The sequence below is a fragment of the Amblyomma americanum genome, chromosome 6, assembly GCF_052857255.1.
Source record: "Amblyomma americanum isolate KBUSLIRL-KWMA chromosome 6, ASM5285725v1, whole genome shotgun sequence".
In the NCBI taxonomy this organism is placed as follows: Eukaryota; Metazoa; Arthropoda; class Arachnida; order Ixodida; family Ixodidae; genus Amblyomma; species Amblyomma americanum.
In genome coordinates, this window is record NC_135502.1 from 28,446,853 (window position 1) to 28,469,102 (window position 22,250).

Sequence of the window (22,250 nt, forward strand, 5' to 3'; positions counted from 1 at the left end):
CGACGGGGCCACTCCATTTTCAGACAGTCCGAGGACAAATGCGATCACGTGGTCAGTACGTGCAGAGGCGCGTCTGGAAGATAGGGACGCTACAGGAGAACGATAGCGCACGCGACGATAGCACCGTCGGGCCGGCCCAGGGTCCAGACGGCGCCGGCGCGTCGGCAATGATAAGCTGGGCCTTGTCTTGTCGCGACTGGTGGCTTGTCGGTGGGACGAAGTGATAGCAGCTTCTGCTGGAACCATTTCAAAACGTTGCAGCCGCCGGATTCAGCGACCGCATGGTTCCGGCTTGATAAAATTAGAACCTGTTTTGGCTGGCCGCCTTTTCCCTCCCTTAAAAGCATTCAGAGGATACTTACTACGTTATGTGTACTTCCGTGGGCGTTTTCGGGTCGTGCGCTCTTGCAAGTGCGAAAGATATACGGTCAAAAGTCGAAGGTGTCACAACCACATGTATACTTACGCACATCGCCGAGATATGACAGCGTGAAATCCTCTCCTGTTTACGGTTCGTCGACAGAAGCGCCGTCGCATGTGCGTTTTGTGGCCTTTAAACGCTCTAGCCGTAAGAAGTTTTGCCCTCTCCTTTGTTATGAAGCAGAAGAAAACGCGATTTCTTCTGTGTTTATATACAAGTCGCATGCAACTGCTCAGGCCATTCAGCACAACGTAAACTGGCTCATACCGCTGCTTGTGGCTAATATTGCGTCAGAAAAGATCATTCTGGAGTGATACTGTCGAGTGTCAAACTGAACACTATACACGGGCATGCAGCTAGAACTAGTTCTTTTTTTGGCTTGAGATCACATGAGCGGATCTTAACACGCGATAGCATTAAGTAACCCGTGTCGCAGAAAAGCCGGCGTCGGAGTGTGCTGTCGGCGTCTTTGACCGTGAGCGAAAGAGCCACAAAATATCCTCATAGAAGCAACCTAGATGGCATGTGGGCCATGCAGGTCACGTGACCTTGCCTCATCCCTGTCCACCGGATAATGATCAAACCGCCCACCGCTGCAGCCGGCAGTTGGATTAATGACTGGTCGCTAGGGGGGGGGGGGGGGTCAGACAGACAAAAAAACTTTATTGACAGACAAATAACTGTATTGAGGGAGAGAGTTGCTCCCAGCGAGATGTAATTGTATATGTTTGGTTTGGTTTATGGAGGGTTTAATGTCCCAAAGCGACTCAGGCTATGAGGGGCGCCGCAGTGAAGGGCTCCGGAAATTTCGACCACCTGGGGTTGTTTAACGTGCATTGACATCGCGCAGTACACGGGCCTCTAGAATTTCACCTCCATCGAAATTCGACCCCCGCGCCCGGGATCTAAACGGCGTCTTTCGGGTCAGCAGCCGAGTGCCATAACCAGTGAGAGCCCACGGCGGCTATGATTGTATATGTAAACATCCAGGTGACCTTCTGCATATATGGGAATTAGCCCATAACGCTGCCTCATCATACCCTTAAGGCGGAGCTCAATTGTCTCCTCCAATTTTTTCGCACCTGCGCTGTGATGTACGCCGTCATGCGTAGGCTTCGGGTTAAACCCATCGCCTGGGGCTCTTCAACGTGCCTGGAAATTTAGGTAAAATGCTTTTTTTTGCATTTAGAGTTAATCTATAGTCGCACTCGATATCGTGGACTGAGCGGCAGAGTGTCGTAGCCGCTTAGCCACCGAGTCATGTTGGCAGCGAATACCCAAAACTCCATAGTATGTGAAGGTAGAGCAAAACGAGACAAGGGACAAAGAAAGACGCACACAACACAGGCGCTATGCGTTGTGTGCGTCTTTCTTTGTCCCGTTTTGCGCTACCCTCACATACTATGGATCACCATTACCGACTCACTCAAGTTTCTAGCCATGTTAACCAATAACTCAAGGCGAGATGGCGGACAGGATTAAAAACTTTTTTCTTAAGGAGCTTGGCGCTTTGTAACCAATCCATTGGTGTCGCTTCAACCATCGAACACTTTACGCTACTGTTGAACTGGGATGAGTTGGTGGTGCTGCAGTCGGTTTACATCATCGCGCAGAACATTAAAACTGAAGTATTAAACTTTCTTAAGGACACGGGTCTTGTACAGACCCTGTGAAAATCCTGCGCGTGCATGTGCGAGAGTTTTGTGTAGATGTTGCTCGTTTCATTTTTTTTTCACCCTCATCTGAGGTAGCCTTTCAGGTAAAGCGAGCAGGCTAACCTCTATCGTGTTCGCTAAAGAGAGTGTCTTGCCATCATCCAAATGGAGACCAGTATAAATTCGCTTTGTCGCAGCTGTCGAACATCTTATTGCAAGGCAGTTCGAGTTCATTATGATGCGCGTAGCGACCGTGGAGAACGCGTATCTTTCCAAAGTACGTATACGAAAAGCTCGCTCACGGATTTCCACTGAACAGAGCACTCAGCCACTCCCCAGCGACCTTGAAGATGGCTCTAAATATAGGACCAAGCGCGGGCGCAAGTGCATATCTCCACGCATGTAATAACACACGCGAAATGACCGTGGGTGTGCCTCTGTGCGCGTGCCTGTGAGCGTACGGGTATTTGCATAACATACCCAGATAACGTATAGTTGCAAGTTGCGCGAAACATTACTTTTTCCAGCTTTTCACTTCGTCTAGGTGCAGCGTGTCTGCGTCCGCAGTGATCAACGATGTAGGCGCCTGATGTCGGAATACTTCTGAATTAAATACGTGTCCAAGCGCACTTTACCGTTCCTATAGCTCTGGGTCGGCATAGAATAAGGACCGTTCTATCTCAATGCCATCGCATTCTGATTATTTCTACTTTTCGTCATTTGCTTAACCCAGCTGTTTATTGTTTTTGCTCTTCCATCCTTGTTTGCCCTTCAGTGTCAAGCGCAACATCGAGTCAATTAAAGAAAAGCAGCGGCAGCACGATGGCTGTGCACTGTCAAGGCACGCGTGGGGATCTTGGTTCTTGGGCAGCTCGGGCGGCCTCTGCAGCGTCGCCACTCATGCGTCACCCGTTGTGTACGTCTCACGGACAGGCACGTGGCAGTTTTTTCGAGGCTGGCTGCAGCAGGACAGACCCGGAACTATTGCGAGCTTGTTTGGGCGTGCCAAACTACACGTCCTTTGATAGCGCAACGGACAGCCGGGTGATGGGTTCCCGAGTAAGCGCTCGCCCAGAGTCTGTCGCTTCGCGCATTCAGCACTACATACTCCAGCGAGTAGCACGGCCTAATGTAACCTAAATTAACTAAGACGACTTTAGCTAGTACGAAGCAACCTCTAATATTTGACTCCATCCTAGTGGCCTATGCCCTCATAAACGGGTGGCGTGGGCAGACGTTTGGAGGCCACTGAAGCAGCATAATCGTGCAAAGTCTGCGTGCTCTCTTTGCCAAGAGTCCTAAAAAGAAACCTATGTCTATTTAAGCGACAGGGTCGAAAATGTCGCTGTCCCCATTCCCATCCCGATTTCCATAACCCCTGCCCTGCAACATGTTTCCCCTCGGTCTTATATGAGTTATATCTCATCGTTGCGCCATCATTTCCCAAGTAAAATTTGGGGAGCCTCCTCAGGTCACTTCCCCTGCGGGGATTTGCATATAGCTTTTCCGGGCGTATCGAATTCCCCTCTGTCGTCAATTTGCTTTTAACTCCTTATTGTGATTGAGCTAAGTCTGTTACACTTTATGCAGGCTGAAACCCCTGTTTTTCCTTCTTTTTATCTGTGTACGTCTCAACACATGTTATGTCAGGCCTATGACGAATTAGGGCCGGTGCACTTATAACGACATTTACTCTGACGATCCTGTAGCGATCACTTGTTTCTTGTCAGCATTACCATCGGCACCGTCGTGTGGCATACCACGGCAAGAACAGGCGAATGATGTCGCTTGAACCAGTGATGAAATTGGCAACAGGTTAAAAATTGGACAGAGCTGGATCTGAATCCTTTTATTATCATCCTGGCTCAAAGAAGCACCCTGTCCTATAGTTGGGCGTAACCGGAAGTTCAGCGTCCCCGCAGAGATCGTCTTACTTCCCTCAAAGCAAACGTTCGTTTCTGGCGCACTATCACTTTTGAGAAATATTCGATAAGTTTGGTTGGACGCTAGGACTGCTTCGTTTCTATAGCATTCGAAAAACAATACACGTCGATGCTTACGATCAACGTCGGGCGAACAAGAGCGAAACAAGTTATTGAAACAAAATTGCACGATCAAGCTTTGTTCGAGCGGCATTTAACTCTGAAATAAAGAGAGGTTTAAACACTCTAACGATAGCAAGAGACTGCTTTTCCTTTCCTGTATAGCGCCTGATAGTTCTCTTACATTCAATAACGGGTTCATTTAAATCGGTGCGGCCTAGGCAGGATTGCTGTCTTTTTACCCCAGGTACCTACACACGTGTAGACATGTACAACCTCACACCCTAAACCTCATTTTCTCGAGTCTCGAAAAATACAGCAGTGCGCCGGGCGCACGGAAGAATAAATTAAAGACGTGTTCCTAATCACACGTGAAGGCCCCAACGCCGTGGTTGAACAGTAGTGGTTCGCTCCTGCCGAGAGTATCCCCTTTCAGGTTGCGACACGAAGCTAAGGCGTTTCTCAGCAGGATATGAGCTCCTTCCTAAATGAAGCCAAGGGAGACGCGTAGGTGTTCTAATGAAAAAATCACGCGATCGATACACTCCTCGTGGCACCTCTTCCACGCGCGCCCACCTAATCGCGCGCCGTCTCGTTCGATGCGTGTTCCTCCATTCTCTGAGCTCCACGTGCGGGTCATCTCGTTGCTCTCCGGAAACGTGTGCAAGGCAGTGAATTGATTCAACTACAACAACAAGCGGCGGGTGCACGTGCAGCACAGGCGGAAGGCCGCGCTGTCTGCTTGGCCGCGTATTTCCCGGTGGCCAAGATCAAGGAACGGGCCGGCCTTGCGTTCGCTCCGAGCCACGCGCAGAAAAAGAGGAAAACAGGGGCGAACTCGCGACGGGCTTGCGTTATCAAGGCGGTTGTTGTGTAGGAGGATCCAGATTGCGGTGAAGGGCACTTGTCATTGCACCAATTTGACCCCCGCGTTTGCCCCGTTTTTTTCGTTTCTCTGTCAGTTCCTCGTGGTTTTTCCTTCGCTCATTCCTGGTCGTTCTCTCGGAGTCTGCAATCAGGGTCCCATCGACGCTTGAAGACACTGGCGGGGATAGATGTGGGGCGCCGTAAACACTGGCGTATTATTTACTTGTGCCCATTGCCCGTTCTCGTTTTGCCATTCAGGGCAGCTGGAAAACTCCTTGGCTGTGTTCATCGTCGCCTTTAGATAACATTGCGCGGTGGCAATGTTGCTGTTTGGGAACAATGTGCGTGCAGAGTATGCCGAGCCACGTCTGTTTCCGTCCAGTACGTGCGTACGCTCGCTGCGAATATTGTTTCTATTGCCGATGGGTGAGATTACGTTGTATCCATACCCAGCAATTCTGGACAAAACCATTTTTGAACGGAAAAGATTTTATGAACCCAATTTTTCATATATTGAAAGATATTTCATTAAAGCAATCAATATATCCGCAAATATCATGTCGGCAGGCTTGCATTTTTTTTTGGTATTAACGTTTTTTTGCTATCGTCAAAAGTGTTCCCCATCGGTTTTCTATGGTAGTCTTAACTGCTCGATGAGAGCAATTGAAAAAAAGTTTAACTTAAAAATTTTGCTGTACATCAGAAGAATGGACCATTACCTTCAGTATTTTCATAACCGTACCATACAATTTTCCAATATTTAAATCTTTTGTCGAAGAATGCTGGACATGGCACTTTCGGGAGAACACAGGTTTATGCATGTTTTGAGGCGTGAATAGCGGAGATGATTTTGCACGCAATGCAAAACTGTGCGAATGAAGAAAAGATTAATAATTTGACATGTACAATATCGCGAAGTGTTTGGACATGTTATAATGAACGAGTGTAATAAAAGTGTGCTTGTTTATGGTTTATGGGGGTTTAACGTCCCAAAGCAACTCAGGCTATAGGGGACGCCGTAGTGAAGGGCTCGGGAAATTTCGACCACCTGGGGTCATTTAACGTACGCTGGCACCGCACAGTACACGGGCCTCTAGAATTTCGCCTCCATCAAAATTCAACCGCCGCGGCCGGTGCTGAACCCGCTTCTTTCGGGCCAGCAGCCGAGCGCCACAACACTGAGGCACCGCGGCGGACAAAGGTGTGCTTGTGCTTTGTTAAACCTGTAAAAGGTGAAAGTAAGGAGAAGCGTAGTATGTCACTCAGTCAATCCAAGCAGCATGTATGCACTCCAAACACGAGAGTGCAGACCTCATTAGTAAGCAGTAATACCTAGGCGCGCGTTGAAAACAGATTTCAGAGTGTTTTAAATAAGCTTTTTTATGGGGGGGGGGGGGGGGGGGGGGGGTACGAAAGAATATTGTTGTACATGTTAAAAGTCGACAAATAATTAGTATTATTCTTGGCCCTTCGACACTGACTAATCTTTTCCTTCCATAATGGGCTGTACTGCACTTAATACAATATATCACGCAGATGCTTCTTTTTCTGTGGATTAGTAATAAAGAAATAAGCACGCGCAGCTATGTATTTTTGTTCTCCACGGCAATCACTGAAAGATATGAAAAGCCATCTAGTTTCGTTTTAGTTTCATACAATGAACTCTTTGGCATACTTCAAGAATCTTCGTATATCTGTCCACCTCGTTACCCATGTCTTCTGTAAATATCTCAGGCTGTTCAACGTTTCACTGATCCACGGATAGCAAAGTCGTGTAAGTGCTCCTCCAGTTAGTTTGTCAGCTTTTTCGACATCGAATTTCTTTTTTCCCTCTGGTGTAACAGAAAGTTTCACTCATGAGGTTTACCTCGTGCTAAAGTGACTTACGTAAGCAGAGGTCTGCGCCCTTAAATATCTTTTATTTTTCTCTTTTCGACGAAAAAGCGTGTTTATTTTCTCGCATTTGCTCTCAGCCTTCTGAAGCGCCTTAGCTGGAAGGACAGTCCAGGGGGGATCGCCCTGGCTTGGCCTCCGTGTGCACACAACGCGGCCCCAGCGCTTTTTTGTAATTGCTCGTATCACTCGCCGAATGTCGGCTGCCCGATGCGGCCGTCGATCGCAAACGCAGCATTGTAAACATGTTTTTCGCTTCTAGCGCCTACTACTGTGTCTGCTCAGCGGAATCGGAAAGCGCTCTGTCTGAGCTGGGACAAGCACAGACAATGCAGTCCGCTCAGCTGTGGATAGTGTTTCCGATGCCGCCGTTCTTGTTGAGTGTCTGACATTTGGAGTGTCTAGCATACGCGCTTTTCGTACTCAAGTGCGAAAAATAAAATTAGCTTCTATTTTTAGCAGTGCCAAGGCCGTCCTATGGCACCGAAGTTAAGGCGAAAGAAAAAAAAAACAGTGACGGGGCAGGAAAGAGAACACACGCGACAACCCCAGCACTACCGCACGAACTATGACTCTCTCGTGATATGAACCCGTGCCTCACTTGTCATTTGTCTAATTTCCTGAATTATTGCAAAATGTCCAGATTGTTTTTCACTACTTTTAGTCAGTAAGTTGAAATTTATCCTCCCTGATATATAGCGACGCCAGCACAGAGAAACTGCTGCGCCAGTGCAGTCACTGTGAGAGTTAGTGGAGGCAGTTTATTGGTTTAGACACAATCTGTGCGGATGATACCGGCTTTATCAAGTCATTAGCACTATACCCCAGACAGTTATCAACAGCAGTGCACTATTTCGCAACGTCACGCCTTTTGCAGAATGGCTTGAACTTTCCCCTCTTTTCTTCAGAGTACGTTGCAGCAAGTCCTTGTTTCCCGGATTTCCTTTAGATGAACCCCTCGACTCTGTTTCAATATAACATTTTAGTGACTTTCGTTGTTTTTTTTTGCCGCCCATCAATATTTTATCAACGGCTGTTTTTATTATTATTTTTATGCAGTGCGTTATATTCGTGTAACGAAGCGCTCATAGTAATTTGATCTCTTCAGGGCAACCTTTATACATGAGATGTGGCCCGAAAGCAACTCCCATACACTCCTGCCATGCTCACCTCTTGCAACGACAGCGTTCGTACGCCATGACTAATGTCATGTGACTTCGAAGCAGAAATAATATTTCATAACCATCTTACACCACCAGGGCTATACTGCGTATGCAAGTCGGCATTGTAAGCACCGTGCAGTTAACCTCATAACAGAGCATCCGAGATGCTTCTAGTACATTCGCAACGCGATAACAAGTGCGTAGGGCGAATGTAGGTGCGGCCTTGGCCCAACGTTTGTCAACGGCGCTGCGCACTGATAAGGGCGTGCCTGAGCACGCGACCTCATCCCTCACTCTTTCCTAACACACCCGTACGGCGCTAATTCCAACAGGTCTGTCACGATGGCCGGGCTTTTTCAGTAGGACTGAAACAACAGAATTTAAGTTCCGAGCCTCAGCCTCAGAGCTTTAAGAACTGCATTAGCGCTGAGAGTATTTTTTTTTGTAAAACGGGCCATGATAGACTGATATTACAAAGGAGAATTATAAATGGCAAAGTTTAACGTCCCGAAGCGGTACAAGAACTGTATGGGCGCGCCGCAGCTAGTGGAGAGCTGCGGATTAATTTTGACCACCTGCGCTGACACCGCACAGCACACGGGGGTCTTTGTACTTCTGCTCTATTGAAATATGGTCACCGCGGCCGGGGTCGAACCAGCGACCTTGCGGTTATCAGCCGAACGCCAAAGATCACAGTGGCCAGCGCTGTTATAAAGGGTGCACAACACGCGAGGAGTGAGACGCGAGAAGAGGAACACAGGACACGGGCTTACTGGAAAATGGCGTTAATTTCTCATGCAGTGAACATGAGGTGCGAAACAAGAAAAACGACTAAAAGAAGAGTGCGCGAAAGAAAAGAAAAGAAATTCAAACAGATCAACAAAATGCGCTTGGGTGGGTAGAAACACAAAGGGATGGCATTGTACAAGCTCCTAACACGGATTGTGTGTTCTCAAGTTACAATTTTTTGGTGTTGGAGCTGGAAGCTGCATGATGAGTTTTCAGGAGTTCTACACGGCGCTAGATAGAAGAATACCAATCAGGAAACCTTTTGTACTCACTGGTCTTCTTTACTGGGCCTATCACGCAAGCGAAATAGTCTTAATGACTGGTTTTACTGCCTAATTACGCCCTGCAACGGAGAGATGCAATGCATAGGCGAAATTGTGCTATTCAGTCGCTGGCACCGCTGTAGGTTCAATGTCAGCGTTAACTGTGAAATACATAGTCGTGCATCTGTGTTAAAACTGATCAGGGCTCTGCAGAGAAAGTAACTGCGGACTACTTCGTTCTTCAAGACTGTAATCCCCACTGCAAAAGGGACAAGACCAAGATAAGTTACTGTACATGCGGGCCTACTTCGATTTTTTATGCAGGCAAAAACATTTTCAGGCACCTTTTATAACAAAATTAAAAATGATAACCTCTGACAGCACTTATGCAGAAAAAAACACATGACGAACATGGGTGGTGCAACCCATGAGCAAAGCGACGATCTCAACTTGCAGGAGGAAAGCTGGCAACTGTCCGCATATCACTGCGAAACAAACACAACGTCACAGTTAAAAAAAAAACACGAAAGCAAAATTTATGAAGAAGTGCTGTGGAGTCGAGAAAGTTTCCAGCTGTCGTAAAATGTTCTCGAAATCTTTTTTCATGCTTAAAGGCCGGAAATTATAGTGCTTGTTTCCTTGCCTCTGTTTAGCGCTGTACATTACTGCCATGGCCGGGTCGGCATAATCTAAGGATTATTATATTCTTATTTCATAAATATTTTATTCTTTCCGCCTATGTCATTGGCTTAACAATTTCACGCCACTGCGATCCATAAAACAAGCGAACGAAAAGAATGCTAAAGCTATATTTGGCCAGAAGTTAGACCGCCGAGCGACGCCGTGCCTGCGTCATCCCTTGGCTTGAGTCAATGGCGAAGACTGAACGCAAGCCGTGGCGTCGCTCAGTGATTCAATCAGAGCAAAAGGAAAAATGGAATGAAACTGGCAAGGAATTCTTGCGTTATGCCAGCCAGGGAGTCTTTCTCATTTGATTTTATTTAATTTTGTCATGTTTTTTCCCAACTGCTTGCATCGAGCATTTCAGGGCTATAGCTGCGGAGATGACAGCCGTATTTTAACGCCTATTTGCCGTGTGCTGATAGGCGGAGGATCGCCATCATTTCAGTTTAGTGTATGCGAAATGCATACGTAACTTCCGAGCACCTGCGCGCCGACCCACATCGATCCACAATGTTTCGAAAGATAGGGGCAGCAATCGACTCTCGATTGCCACATAGCAGGAGATTGGTTTGACCGATACTGGGTTGCGCAAGACGATTTGAGCGCTTCGCAGCAACTGTCTCAGGCACGGCGGCTGCATTTTTGACCCAGCGAAAGTTCTACGGCTCTTGGCCTTCTCCTCTTGCCAGATTTTTTTTTAATTCGTTCGTTTCTTCAACGCTTCGACAGTCGCAGCTATTTATGGTAATTTTCGCTCCACAAATGTCTGCCGAGCAAATTGGGCGCTATTGACTTCGTACACGAATAGCAGAATGTGCATCCAATTGACATTCAATGAGATCAACCTGGTGAAGATAATCGAGAAAATTCAATTTCTCACTTTTCGTACCTTGGAAAATGAGTATAAAAATGCCATACAAACTATACTCGCGTCCCGCAGTATGGAACAGTATCAGAATGCTTCTCTTGCCATGGGTCGTGCCGAGACTACGGACACATTGTACGCAAGCGTCGCAGCGAGGGACTGTTCAAGAACCCCGCTTCGGCGGTGTGTGCGCTTCATGCTTACGCCACCTTCTAGCGGTTCTACGATGGGGTTTTCCGCAGTGCGTGCGACACTTGTTTTAACGGAAAGTGCCAGCTGCGCCTTAATCAAGAACTTTACGCTTCGAATCGTATCCGGGCCGGTCCTGTGCTCGTGCCGACGTTTATCGCAAAGAGGCTGCGTACATGCGCTAAGGCGCGTTGGAGCTGAGCGTTTGATTTCAAAGAGAAGACAGTTTAGAATATGCGTAAACTAGGACGCTTCGCAGTCGCTTCAAAGTCGTGGCCTGACACCGCGGGGCACACTGTGCCGACCACGAAGGTTTCGTTTGGTTTATGGGGGTTTAACGTCCCAAAGCGACCCAGGCTATGAGGGATGCCGTAGTGGAGGACTCCGGAAATTTCGACCACCTGGGGTTCTTTAACGCGCACTGACATCGCACACTACACGGGCCTCTAGAATTTCGCCTCCATCGAAATTCGAACTCCGCGGCCGGGATCGAACCCCGCGTCTTTCGGATCAGGACCGGAGCGCCATAATCGCTGAGCCACCGCGGCGGCCAGACCACGAAGGGGAAGTGCAGTGCACACCCTTCAGGTTGTGGCTGCTTGCTGCGTTGCCAACAAATCTTGCTTTTTTTTTGGATTTCATGTTCCGAAAACTTCGGAAGGCCCCCTGTACGTGGAAGGGAAACAGGTATTCAGAGCACCATTTCACCAGAACACTCAGTCGCAGACGCGAGCAAGCAACAACCGCGACGCTTCCTGTCTTCAGGCGGGCGGTGCGGCGTACGTGGCAACGATCACGCGCGCCTTGCGACGCGTTGTTTTCAGCTCCCTTGCATCCCCGAATCGACGTGATAGGTGACGTCCCGACGTCTGCGTCGCATCCTATCGAGGCGTTCCAGCCTCGCTGCGCTGCGGCTCCCCGCAAACGGACCGTCATCGGGCCCAACCGGAGAAGAGCGCCCACGCGCGATAGCGCACGCGCAGAGAGCCAGTTTCCCACACGCCCGACACGAGGAGGCCGCTATCAGCGAGTGGCCTTCCCCTGGCGGCGCGAGATAAGGCGCCGCCGCCCGTGCGTGGGCGGATTGCGTGTGCAGCTTATCGGTTGTGCCTCTCGCGTCGGTGATCGATGACGGCGGGCGCCAATAAGGCGGGCAGGCGGTGATTGAATTAAATGCTTGCGTAGCGTCTGAGCGCATCCATTGTCGCAAAATAGAAGCGCCCTTTTGTGGCCGCGGTATCATCGTGTCCTTTAAGCGAGCATGGCCAGGTGTACATTAATCTTACTCTTCGGATGCTAAACGGGGGGCTTGATATGAGTAGAATAGCATCGCACGCATTGTCAGTACAGAACAAGATTGCCATTTATACCGCGGCGGGACTTAAGCCAAGAACAATTGCGAGACTCGACTTGTCCTCCGCCAGCCGTACGGTGCGATTATGCAACGCGAATGAACAGAATAAGGGAGTCAGACTGGTTATCGCACTCCCTGTATTACGATAAGCGTGGTTAGAACAATGTCCGACAAAAGGGGCGGTGATAGGTTGGCGTGCGATATTATTTTACACCGGGGCAGCGCACCCTTGACGTATTTGTCACCTTTCGTCGGGCCTTTCACTTTTTTTGGGGCGTCTCCTATACGCTGACAAATGCTTAACCGGTACAGCCTTGGTCGGAGCACTTCAAGGCAAGCACTTTACAGGGCAGTATAGTACGGCGGAGCTTCAACAGGAAGCCGGTGTGAACACAGGTACCGTAAAATGCCCCTCTGCGAGATTCTCAGCATAGAACTATAGGTTCAGTAGCATCTAGGCACAATGGTATCGTTACTACAAGATAAGCGTCAAAACATTCATTTTAAAGGTGCTATGTATACATCGGACGGTTCCTTAATCGCTTTTGTGGCGCATATTTTTATATCTTCTGTATCTCCTCTTGTTACTTCGGGCTCTAACATTTGAGGCGCCTTCTCCGACCGAAGCGCGCGGCGTATTCTTTGGTAAGCTTTATTCCCAAGATGTGCCGCTTGATTTTTGCAAGCGCCGCATGTCGTTCGGTTGAACCCGTAGAGAAGTGGAAAGCACGCTAAAATTCGGCCAAAAGATGGCGCCTTTGGACGTGGAGTGGAGTACAGCCTCCTTTAGGCTTGAGAGTAGGGCTGCGCGCAGTGCTTGTCATCACATAATGATTGCAAATCGCCGTGCTTCATCCACTCGGCTTCTTTAAAAAAAGGATAGAAACATCAAAATTTTCTTGCGTGTTTTTCTCTTTGGAAACATTGATTATAGCGCGGAAAAATTCGCTTACGACCAGGAAATAATTCGTAATTGAATTTCTTTTCCAATAAAGTTTCTGTTTAAGTTTGAGTCCTACGTGTGGATGTCCCCTAAGTGGAGCCAATTTGAAATAAGGCAGTAATTATTTAATAGCATCCACCAAGCGCCGCCATACGACTACAATATAAAGCTATACAACTGTCACGTAAACTTCGTAGTCGAAGAAAAATTCATTCTTTACCGGAAATAGGACCCGAAACCGCCGCCTCTACAGGGCGGTCGCTCTAATAACTAGGCTAACCTGGAAGGCTAGCAGATGGCAGGGGAAGTTTCTGTGAAAGCTGTGTAGCTTTTTTTTTTCGGTTTCAGGAGCCTAACGGTGGCTGTGACGTCACGAGTAGGTTCTGGATCACGTGAGGCATAGGAAAACTGCAATATCATCATCATCATCATCATCATCATCATCATCATCATCATCATCATCATCATCAGCCCTACTACACCCACTGCAGGGCAAAGGCCTCTCCCATGTCTCTCCAATTAACCCTATCCTTTGCCAGCTGCATCCACCCTTTGCCTGCAAACTTCTTAATCTCATCCGCCCATCTAACCTTCTGCCGCCCCCTGCTACGCTTACTTTCTCTTGGAACCCACTCCGTTACCCTTAAAGACCAGCGGTTATCTTGCCTTCGCATTACATGCCCTGCCCAAGCCCATTTCTTTCTCTTGATTTCGACTAGGATGTCATTAACCCGTGTTTGTTCCCTCACCCACTCTGCCCGCTTCCGATCTCTTAACGTTACACCTATCATTTTTCTTTCCATGGCTCGCTGCGTTGTCCTTAACTTAAGCTGAACTCTTATCGTTAGCCTCCACGTTTCTGCCCCGTAGGTGAGTACCGGTAAGATTATGCTGTTGTACACTTTCCTCTTGAGGGAAATTGGTAAACTGCCACTCATGATCTGCGAGAATTTGCCATATGCGCTCCACCCCATTCTTATCCTTCTAGTTATCTCCCTCTCATGATCCGGATCAGCTGTCACTACCTGCCCTAAGTAGACGTATTCCGGCACAATTTCTAGGCTCTCGCTGCCAATTGTGAACTGTTGTTCCCTTGCTAGGCTGTTGAACATTACCTTGGTTTTCTGCATGTTAATTTTTAGACCCATCGATCTGCTCTGCCTGTCTAACTCGTTGATCATGATTTGCAGTTCACCTCCTGAGTGACTCAGCAAGGCAATGTCATCAGCAAATCTCAGATTATTTAGGTATTCTCCATTTATTCTTATTCCCAACTGTTCCCAATTCAGTCAGCAATATCATAGCTGTTGTTAACCCGCTGTCATTCTGCACCTGGAGCAGGCTAGACGAACAGTTAGAGAAATTAAGAACGAATAAACGATTTTTCTCTGCCTCATAGGGTCTCTAACCTACTTGCGACGTCACAACCACTGCTCGGTTGCTAACATCGAAATGACATAGAAGAAATTCTTCTAACTGTTGTTTACCAAGCATAAACGAATTCCGCATGGGGATTCATGTTTACCAATGTCATGGGCACAATTCCAAAAAAGAGACACGCAACAGAAGTTTGCCGACCACACCCCTTCAGCTACGTGACTATGTGCTGAGCGGTGAAATTTTAACAATACCGGTATGTTAAACATTGCTGGCATAGCACGTCGAGCCGAAAACAACGCACGCTCCCATCCCACACTTCCACTGCCGGCCAATGACAACGGACCCATGGCCGATAGATCTGCTTGAGAGAGAGGGTGAGGGGGTAAGACGGGGCTAAACCTGGCTGCAACAGACAATTTGTGTCATGAAGTGACGGAAGTCAAAACTGCTGACAAGGGAAATTAGTTGGGGTACAAATAGAAAAATATACGGATGTAGTAAGTATAATTTCCTGGCAACCAGCGTGCACACGCTGTCGCCAGGGCAATCGTCACCCAGGTACCGCAGGAATCACTTTCGGCTGCAGTCCTTCAACGGAGCCAGTACCGAACCAGTACGCAAGTCTGCAGCAGCATCATTGCTTGGGTAGGCAAAAATATCCACCACTCCAAAGACCACTCTAGAGCGACAAGGCGACAGCTGCAAACTAATTCCTGCACTCATCTGAGCTTCATACACAAACGACGTATTCTACCCTATCATACGTATACACCGTAGTGAATACCGTTTCGTATTCCATACCGCCTGGCCGTGCCATCTCAACCAGACATTGCTTCCTATCCTTAACTTCATCCCCACCAATGGGGATGAGGTTGTCAAGCTCGTACCTGTATGAGTGGCGCAATGCAAGGTGGACCGGGCTAGGTTGAGGGTAGCTGCTGCAGGAGCCCCGGAATGAGGTTTCCTCTATGACGGAGTAAACTTCTTTATTGGTTCAAATAAACGCTTTTCATCATCATCATCAAATGTTGTATGACTATCCGTCTGGCCTGGCTATCAAATGACTAATAACTACGAATTATTAAAAAGAAGACCTCTTTTCAGCTGCAATAAGTATTTGACATTTGGAAACAATAAACAGACGTAGTTATATTATGAGCTATTAGTTGGCGCGCATGCTTCAACGACAAACTTTATAGCCATCTACTGCAACTTTTTTTTCGCAACTCTCAACCCACTTACTGAGCAACCTTGCACATGAAGAACTGGTGAATGTCTTTCATTTAAAGGACATCTTACCTCAGTGTGTTCGTACAGCCGCGATTCAATCCATATTACCTTGTGTAAAAAGAGTATGTTTATTTTTTACATAAGCACCTAACGAAAAGGCTGCTCTTTCCTCTTTCACTCCGCCGAATATATTTCGTGTAAGCGCTGCAGCCCACTAAGCAACTATATTAAAAGCTTGCAGCATGAATATATGAAGACCCAGCCGCATAGCTTAGTGGTAAAAGCATCCGTACATTCGTCTGTCTTTGTAACCTTTTATGATATCTGACACAGAAGCTGAATAAGAAGAGAAGAGTGTCATTGAGCATACATATGCTTGAAAAAACGAAGAGGTTGAGGGCACGCAATTGTGTCCCAGAAACCAGGTTCTATTTCATCGCTTGTCAAATAAGCGTTAGCAGGTCTCCTCGTAGATGGGTTGCTGTTGTGCACGATCTATTGTTTTAACACATGGCGTTCGAGAATTATACTAATACTATTGTGTGGCACAGTCTACATCAGAGTGCTTGGAGGCTGCTCAATTGCAAGAAATGCTGGTCATGATTCCTCTGCAACGCCTCTCGTGGAACAAGCACAGAGCTTCTGTGTGAATCGGATATCTTATCATTACGTACTCAGGTTCTTTAAAAGGACGTATAATATACGAGCAGCTCCAGTCGCAATCTCCGCACAGTCACTCGTTTTAGTCGAATGCATTCAGATCCTGAAAAGGGACACAAGTTCAATCGTGGCGAGACATGCAGAGCAATGTGACTCACCACGTAGGAGTGCCAGATGCTCATGCACGCAGTAGAAACTCAAACACAAGAACAAAGTGAAAGCAGACGGCAGCAACCTTGTGCACTGACGTCAAGCGAGGTTTATTTTAGCTCGTGATCGTGAAAGGCAAGCAGAAATCCTCGCGATGCTGAAGAGTCCTTGCTGCTGCACGAGCAGCAACAGCCATCTTCGAAGCTGTTTCGCAGATGATCGAAGAACACGCAGATGAGCTCTTAGGCACTGGAAAGGTTGCCTTGGCGGACGTTGGCGGTGTCCTATGTTCCACGCCTCGGCGCGTGTGGATATCACTGTTCCCTTAGCAGCAGACGTCATGGTCGTAAATTCGCGCTCTTTTCTTCAGCTCCAGCAAACAGCTGCTTGCCAAGCGAGTGGCCGTAGCCCAGAGTCATTTTCTTGGAAACGCGAGCTGGCAAACGCAAGCGAGCGAGTGTTGCAGGCAGATCGCTCTACTGCTGGCCCTGGTGCTGCTGCTGTTCCTCCTTTGCGGAGCGCTCTTCGTCGTCGATGTCTGATTCTTCCTTCTTGTGGCCGCTGGAAGAACTTACAGAGGCAGCGGGAGGGGGCGCTCCTGACGCCAAGTTGCTGTGGCTGTGGTGGTGGTGCGCGGCGCGCTTCAGGGTATCCACCAACAGGTGATGGAACTTCTTGACAGACGACAGCGACCCGGACCTGGACCGGTGCGAGCTGATGGCATCCAGGTGCTCGTGGGTGCGGAACATCTTGCGGACGTCTTCGCCGCTGCCGTGCAAGTTTGGTGACGTGGACAAGCTGCAGCTGCCAAGGGGGCTGCCGGCGTTGCTATGCTCGGGAGAACTGCGTCTGCTCCGGTTGTAGATGTCGTAATCGGTTCGGACCACAGGCATCATGAACGCCATCTTGAATGGAGAGCCGGTGGCGGTGTGCGGAGGCGACGGTTCGAAGGACTTCTTCACTCGAGCGCGACGGCGGGTATGAACGAGGTCGTCAGAGAGTGGCGTTGGCTTAGACCTCTTTTCTTTTCTTTTAGCTTCGGTGGCTTATATACGGGTCGCTGAAGAGCCTACCGGTGCGGTTTATTTTTTTTCCCCCTGTCCTGTTGGACGATTAGCCTATCGATGAGAGGTGCGCCTGTCGTCTGTGCTTGGGACAGCGCGGGGGGGCAGCGGCCAGTGAGAAGGCAACGGAGAAGAGGAGCCGACAATCCGCAAAGAAAGATAATTTCAACACGTGATCGGAGCGTGCAAGGCTTCAGTTGGTTCTCGAAAGATCTTCGTTGTCTTGTCGACCGTTGCAGCACTGCTTTTTCTCTCCCTCACTCTATTCTTATCGGTGAACAAAGTGCCGGCGATAAGCATCTATATGGGAATACTGCTGATGCCAGGCCGATGTGTTGCTTCACCCTCCTCTTCTTTTTTTCTTATTCTTTTCTCTGTGCCTGATAAACCTGTCCCCGCTTGCGACGCGAAACGGGCTCTGTTCCGTAGGCGGCGAGCATCAGCGTTTATGAGCGCGCTCCACGTGCGCTGGGGGACCGCTTCGAGTATTTACTGTCTCCCTGTTACACGCTGCCTCTCCTTTTATTGCGCGGAAAACGGTGAGATCACCCAGATACCTGGTATCGGCGACGGCTAGACAGTGTTTGGGTTTTCCCGTGTTGAGGAGCCATTACACACTCGGTAGAGAAACAGCTTGTAAGTAAACACTGCTCTCGCTTCTGAGAAGCAGGTTGTGGCCTTGTCCTTCGTCGTCTGCCTTTCAGTTCCTTGTCCGCTGTTCAGAAAACAAAAATTTTGAAGCTTGCTGTTCTGCACCGAATTCGCTGAGCTAGGATGCCACGACCGTCCGCAAATTGGCTCGTAGTTGCGGTAGCAGAACTTGTCAGCGTTTTAAAATATTATAACGGCCAGAATACAATGTTGTTATCCGACAGCCAGAGCACTCCGTCTTGTTTCATGCGAATACTTAGCGAGGACTTTACCCTGTAATGCACGTGTGCCTCGAAGTTAAAGAGCTGCCCTTCATAAGAGGATTTTGCTCAGAGAAAATCTGTTATATTATAGTTATTTTCTGTGCACTTTTGCCTTCAACAAGTTCACGGAGGGTGCTAGGGGGCCATCTCACGCGTGATTCGAACAGTCACTGAGCCGTGTGGAGTATGGACATCATGGGGCTTTCACCACGCTCGTGAATGCTTTGATGGATAATGTCTGCCTTCTTTCTCCATGGATAGAGTTCGGGAGCGCGTTAGACGTTCTAGAATTTTTAATTGCATCGCAAAATTGACAGGGAGTGTTTATAGCGTCTCTGAGACGCTGCTTGTGCGTCACAAGCGAGTATGATTGAAATCGAGTATTAATCATCTGAGGCAGGTTGACGCTGCGCTATCGCATGCGAGGTCGGGACTTTGGTAATAATCTCATTCTTTGTATCTTCGGATACTACTGAAAGCGAGCTAGTGACGCCTCTTCGTCCTGAAATTACACTCATCGACCTTAAAGAGACGTTGAGGACAACACCGTCCAATTATAATTATAGGCCGTAAAAATTGATTCCCTGGGTCTTTCTGGATTTATTAACGTTTGTCAGGCAGGAGAAAAAGAAGTTATGGCTGATAGCATTGAATTAAAAAATTTTTCCCCAGCAGGTTAAAGTTCTTGAAGAACTTGCTTCTGCCGTTTTGAAGTGAGCGGCGGTGTGGCATGACCTCTAGGATCCGCAATTATTTCGGTGCCGACGCATGCAGTTTACTTGCGGAATGAGCCAGAGGAGGCGACATTCCATTTTTTTTTACTTTTCTATCTTCATTTTTGGAGGGATGGTCTCTTCGTCGTTATAACGCAGTATCCGATCTGTACAGGCCAGCTTCAATGAATTCTCGGTGTCTCGTTTAAGGGCAGGCACGGGGGTTTTCCGAGGCAATCATATTCTAGTGAAATTACAATTTAGCCTTTTGTCTCGTTCCATAATACCGTCAACAAGTTTGGCAGCCATGCGATATATCTTTCCGGCGCAAACCGATTTTAAAGTTTTGCTGTTTCCATGGCCTCAATTCAGGTAGTTTCTACGGGTAACAAAAAATGTTTGACGTCACAAACATTTCCCGTAGTTTAATACCTTGCTCCTCGCTTCACTAACACAATTTCATGGCTTTTACTAGGTCGTCTCAAGAATTTTATGCAATGAATCATCGTTTTCAGACGCAGTTTCAGCTATTCAACGCGAATACTCTTTTCCTAGTTATGTTTGGGCGTCATCGCTGCGTTGCCCGAAACATCGTCCCTGACAGTGGGCTGAGTTTCGGTTCCGGCTTGTTTTCACTGGATGTTTTAAAATGGTTCCGGTAGGTATATTAAGAACGGTTTTGTTGTTGGGAGACAAGGGCATTTTATGGAATGTGATGTGAATATGTCAACTCAAAATGTTCGAAAAATCCTGTAGGTGCCCTTAACCCTTTCACACGCTAAATACACAATTGTGTACAAAGCAAACCCGCAGCTTTTCTTGAGAGTGATTACACCTAGCAGAGATTTATTTATTTCGGATGAATTATGCATCTTTCATGTGGTAAATAGGGTGATTTTTTATGCTACAATAGGGAATGCAGTAAATAAAATTTCGCGAAACAGTGAGCACAGTAGCACGTCATCCGCCATTTTTGTGAAGGCATATTTTGCCACCAATAGTAACATCATTTTTTTTCACAATTTCAAGCATAATGTGTACATTTAAAATAGAAATTATTGCCACGATCCTTGGGGTGTTTACTTGATAGGCCACATCATTTCGATGTCACTATTTTCATCAATTATGACACTTTGTATTAAATTTTGCACATCCCTGCAGTAAAATTACTACTAGTATTTAGCGCTGGAAAACTAACAAATGGTCTTTTTAATGCCTGAATATACTATTTAGGCAGGAAAAGTTTTCTTTTCAACGAAGCAAAAAATGGCGTTTCAAAGGGTTAAGAGAAGAAGACCTCGTTATTTGGCGGATCCAGACCCAGCGGCGGATGCCTTCCAGCCTAAGTGGATTAAAACGTGTACTCTCTCGTCCGACGTACCCACGACGGCAGCGACAGCAAGTGTCCTCGAGAAGCGGGCAGCACACCTTCGCCAGTGTCCCCTCTGTCCAGATGACAAAGTTAGCTCACAAGAGCGGCCGTGATGGACCTCCCAAATAGGACCTGGGTCAAATTAGCGTATTTGGCCGCGTCATGCTGCAGCCGTTTTCAAAGCCAAAGAACGTCGCACCGAATTCGGAATACAAAAGGCCTCTCTTCCTGAGCCTCTTCGGCGTGCCAAGTTGGACGAGTCCGTAAGGGGCGGGCGAGCGTGCAGTATCCCCCATCCCTCGCTACTATGGCCTTGTTTACATGAACCCGACAGCGGCGGGTCGAGTAGGGTCGCGTCAGATGTCGGGATGACAACCAGCCCGACGCGACCGCGTTTATAAGAACCGGTTTTCTGTCGTGCAGTCGGGCTGGCCCAGCTCGACTCGACGATCACTTAGCTCGACCCCCTAGCGTATACATGAGCCCGACAAGAGGTTTTCTGCTTAACAGCCTACTTAACCCGACTTTTGTCGGCCTCATGTAAAGCCCCGGTATGTCTGCAGACAAAGGAACAGTTTCCGGCAAACGGTTTCCGTACCTCGCGCGGCCTTGCTCATGGCGACTGATGAAGAACAGGTGCTGGCCACAGGTGTTGACCGCCTGTTAACCATGGGAACGCCACTCGCTGACCTACCGCTGTCTGAGCGAAATAGATGTCCTCCTTCACGCCCTCACTCGCAACACGTGACTGGCTTGTGTCACTAGTGAGTGTGTGTGATCAAGTGCCAAAGCACACTTTTCAGGACACTCCTTCCTCGGCAGGCTTGGCCTCCAAGGAAAGCCCTACAAAAACTCGGCAGCGAGTGCGGCCCACACTCTCGCTTGGCACTCCCTTCTGCTAATTCCACCTTAGTTGCTCTTTGCGTATACAAAATATAAATGGTTTCTATAAAGTTTTCCGTGTCTGTTTCGTAACCTCGCCTCAGACTTTCTCGCCCCTTCTCCGACCCAACCATGCTACCCGAATCCCAACACCGCCGAGGCTTACACGTGCATCTAAAGCGCCCCTGATACTTCCAGGACACTCGCAAAGAAAATAATTTTAAAAAAAGACCGTGATTATAGGTGTTCCATTGTGTCCCGGTGCTTATCTGGCGTCTGCCACCGTCTCTCCTTTTTTTCCTCCCACCTCCCAGAGATGGCTGCCGCTGAGGCAAGCGCTGACAGAACGCGACGGGAGATTGGAGAAAACCGTGTGTTTTCCCGAGGTTTCTAGCCGCGCCAGTATCGTGCACAGATAAACCAGGGTTCGGGATGATGCTATTTTGCGAACACTTGACCGCAGACACCTCCTCCTCTGTTTCGATTACGCGCCTATTTCTGTGAACTCGGCGTGGGCATTTCTCCGAACCATCTTTTCCGAGTCACAGGCGCCTTCTTCCTGCGAGAGTCTCTTTCTGCAACCAGCAAAACTTTCATGGCGTGTCTCGTTCCTTACAGCCGCCGCGGTGGCTGAGTGGTTATGGCGCTCGGCTGCTGACCCGAAGGACGCGGGTTCGATCCCGGCCGCGGCGGTCGAATTTCGATGGAGGCGAAATTCTAGAGGCCCGTGTACTGTGCGATGTCAGTGCACGTTAAA

General features: G+C 48.2%; 2 protein-coding genes across 2 annotated transcripts in view; one reads left to right on the forward strand and one right to left on the reverse strand.

The window, feature by feature from the left end:
- The first annotated feature begins 5 nt into the window (after window positions 1–5).
- LOC144136507 (uncharacterized) overlaps window positions 6–22,250 on the forward strand; it is a 74,096-nt gene continuing 51,851 nt past the window's right edge. The window contains exon 1 of the mRNA XM_077668877.1: window positions 6–568. Coding sequence (XP_077525003.1) covers window positions 536–568 — 33 coding nt within the window. The 5' untranslated portion in view covers window positions 6–535. The remainder of the gene's footprint in view (window positions 569–22,250) is intronic.
- LOC144136503 (uncharacterized) lies at window positions 16,609–18,096 on the reverse strand. The gene has a single exon (XM_077668871.1). The coding sequence runs from the start codon at window positions 17,451–17,453 to the stop codon at window positions 17,025–17,027; it is 429 nt and encodes a 142-aa protein (XP_077524997.1). The 5' UTR covers window positions 17,454–18,096; the 3' UTR covers window positions 16,609–17,024.

What these genes read in the sequence shown, in the direction of transcription:
- LOC144136503 (XM_077668871.1), bottom strand. Translation starts at nt 17,453, where the DNA reads ATGGCGTTCATGATGCCTGTGGTCCGAACCGATTACGACATCTACAAC.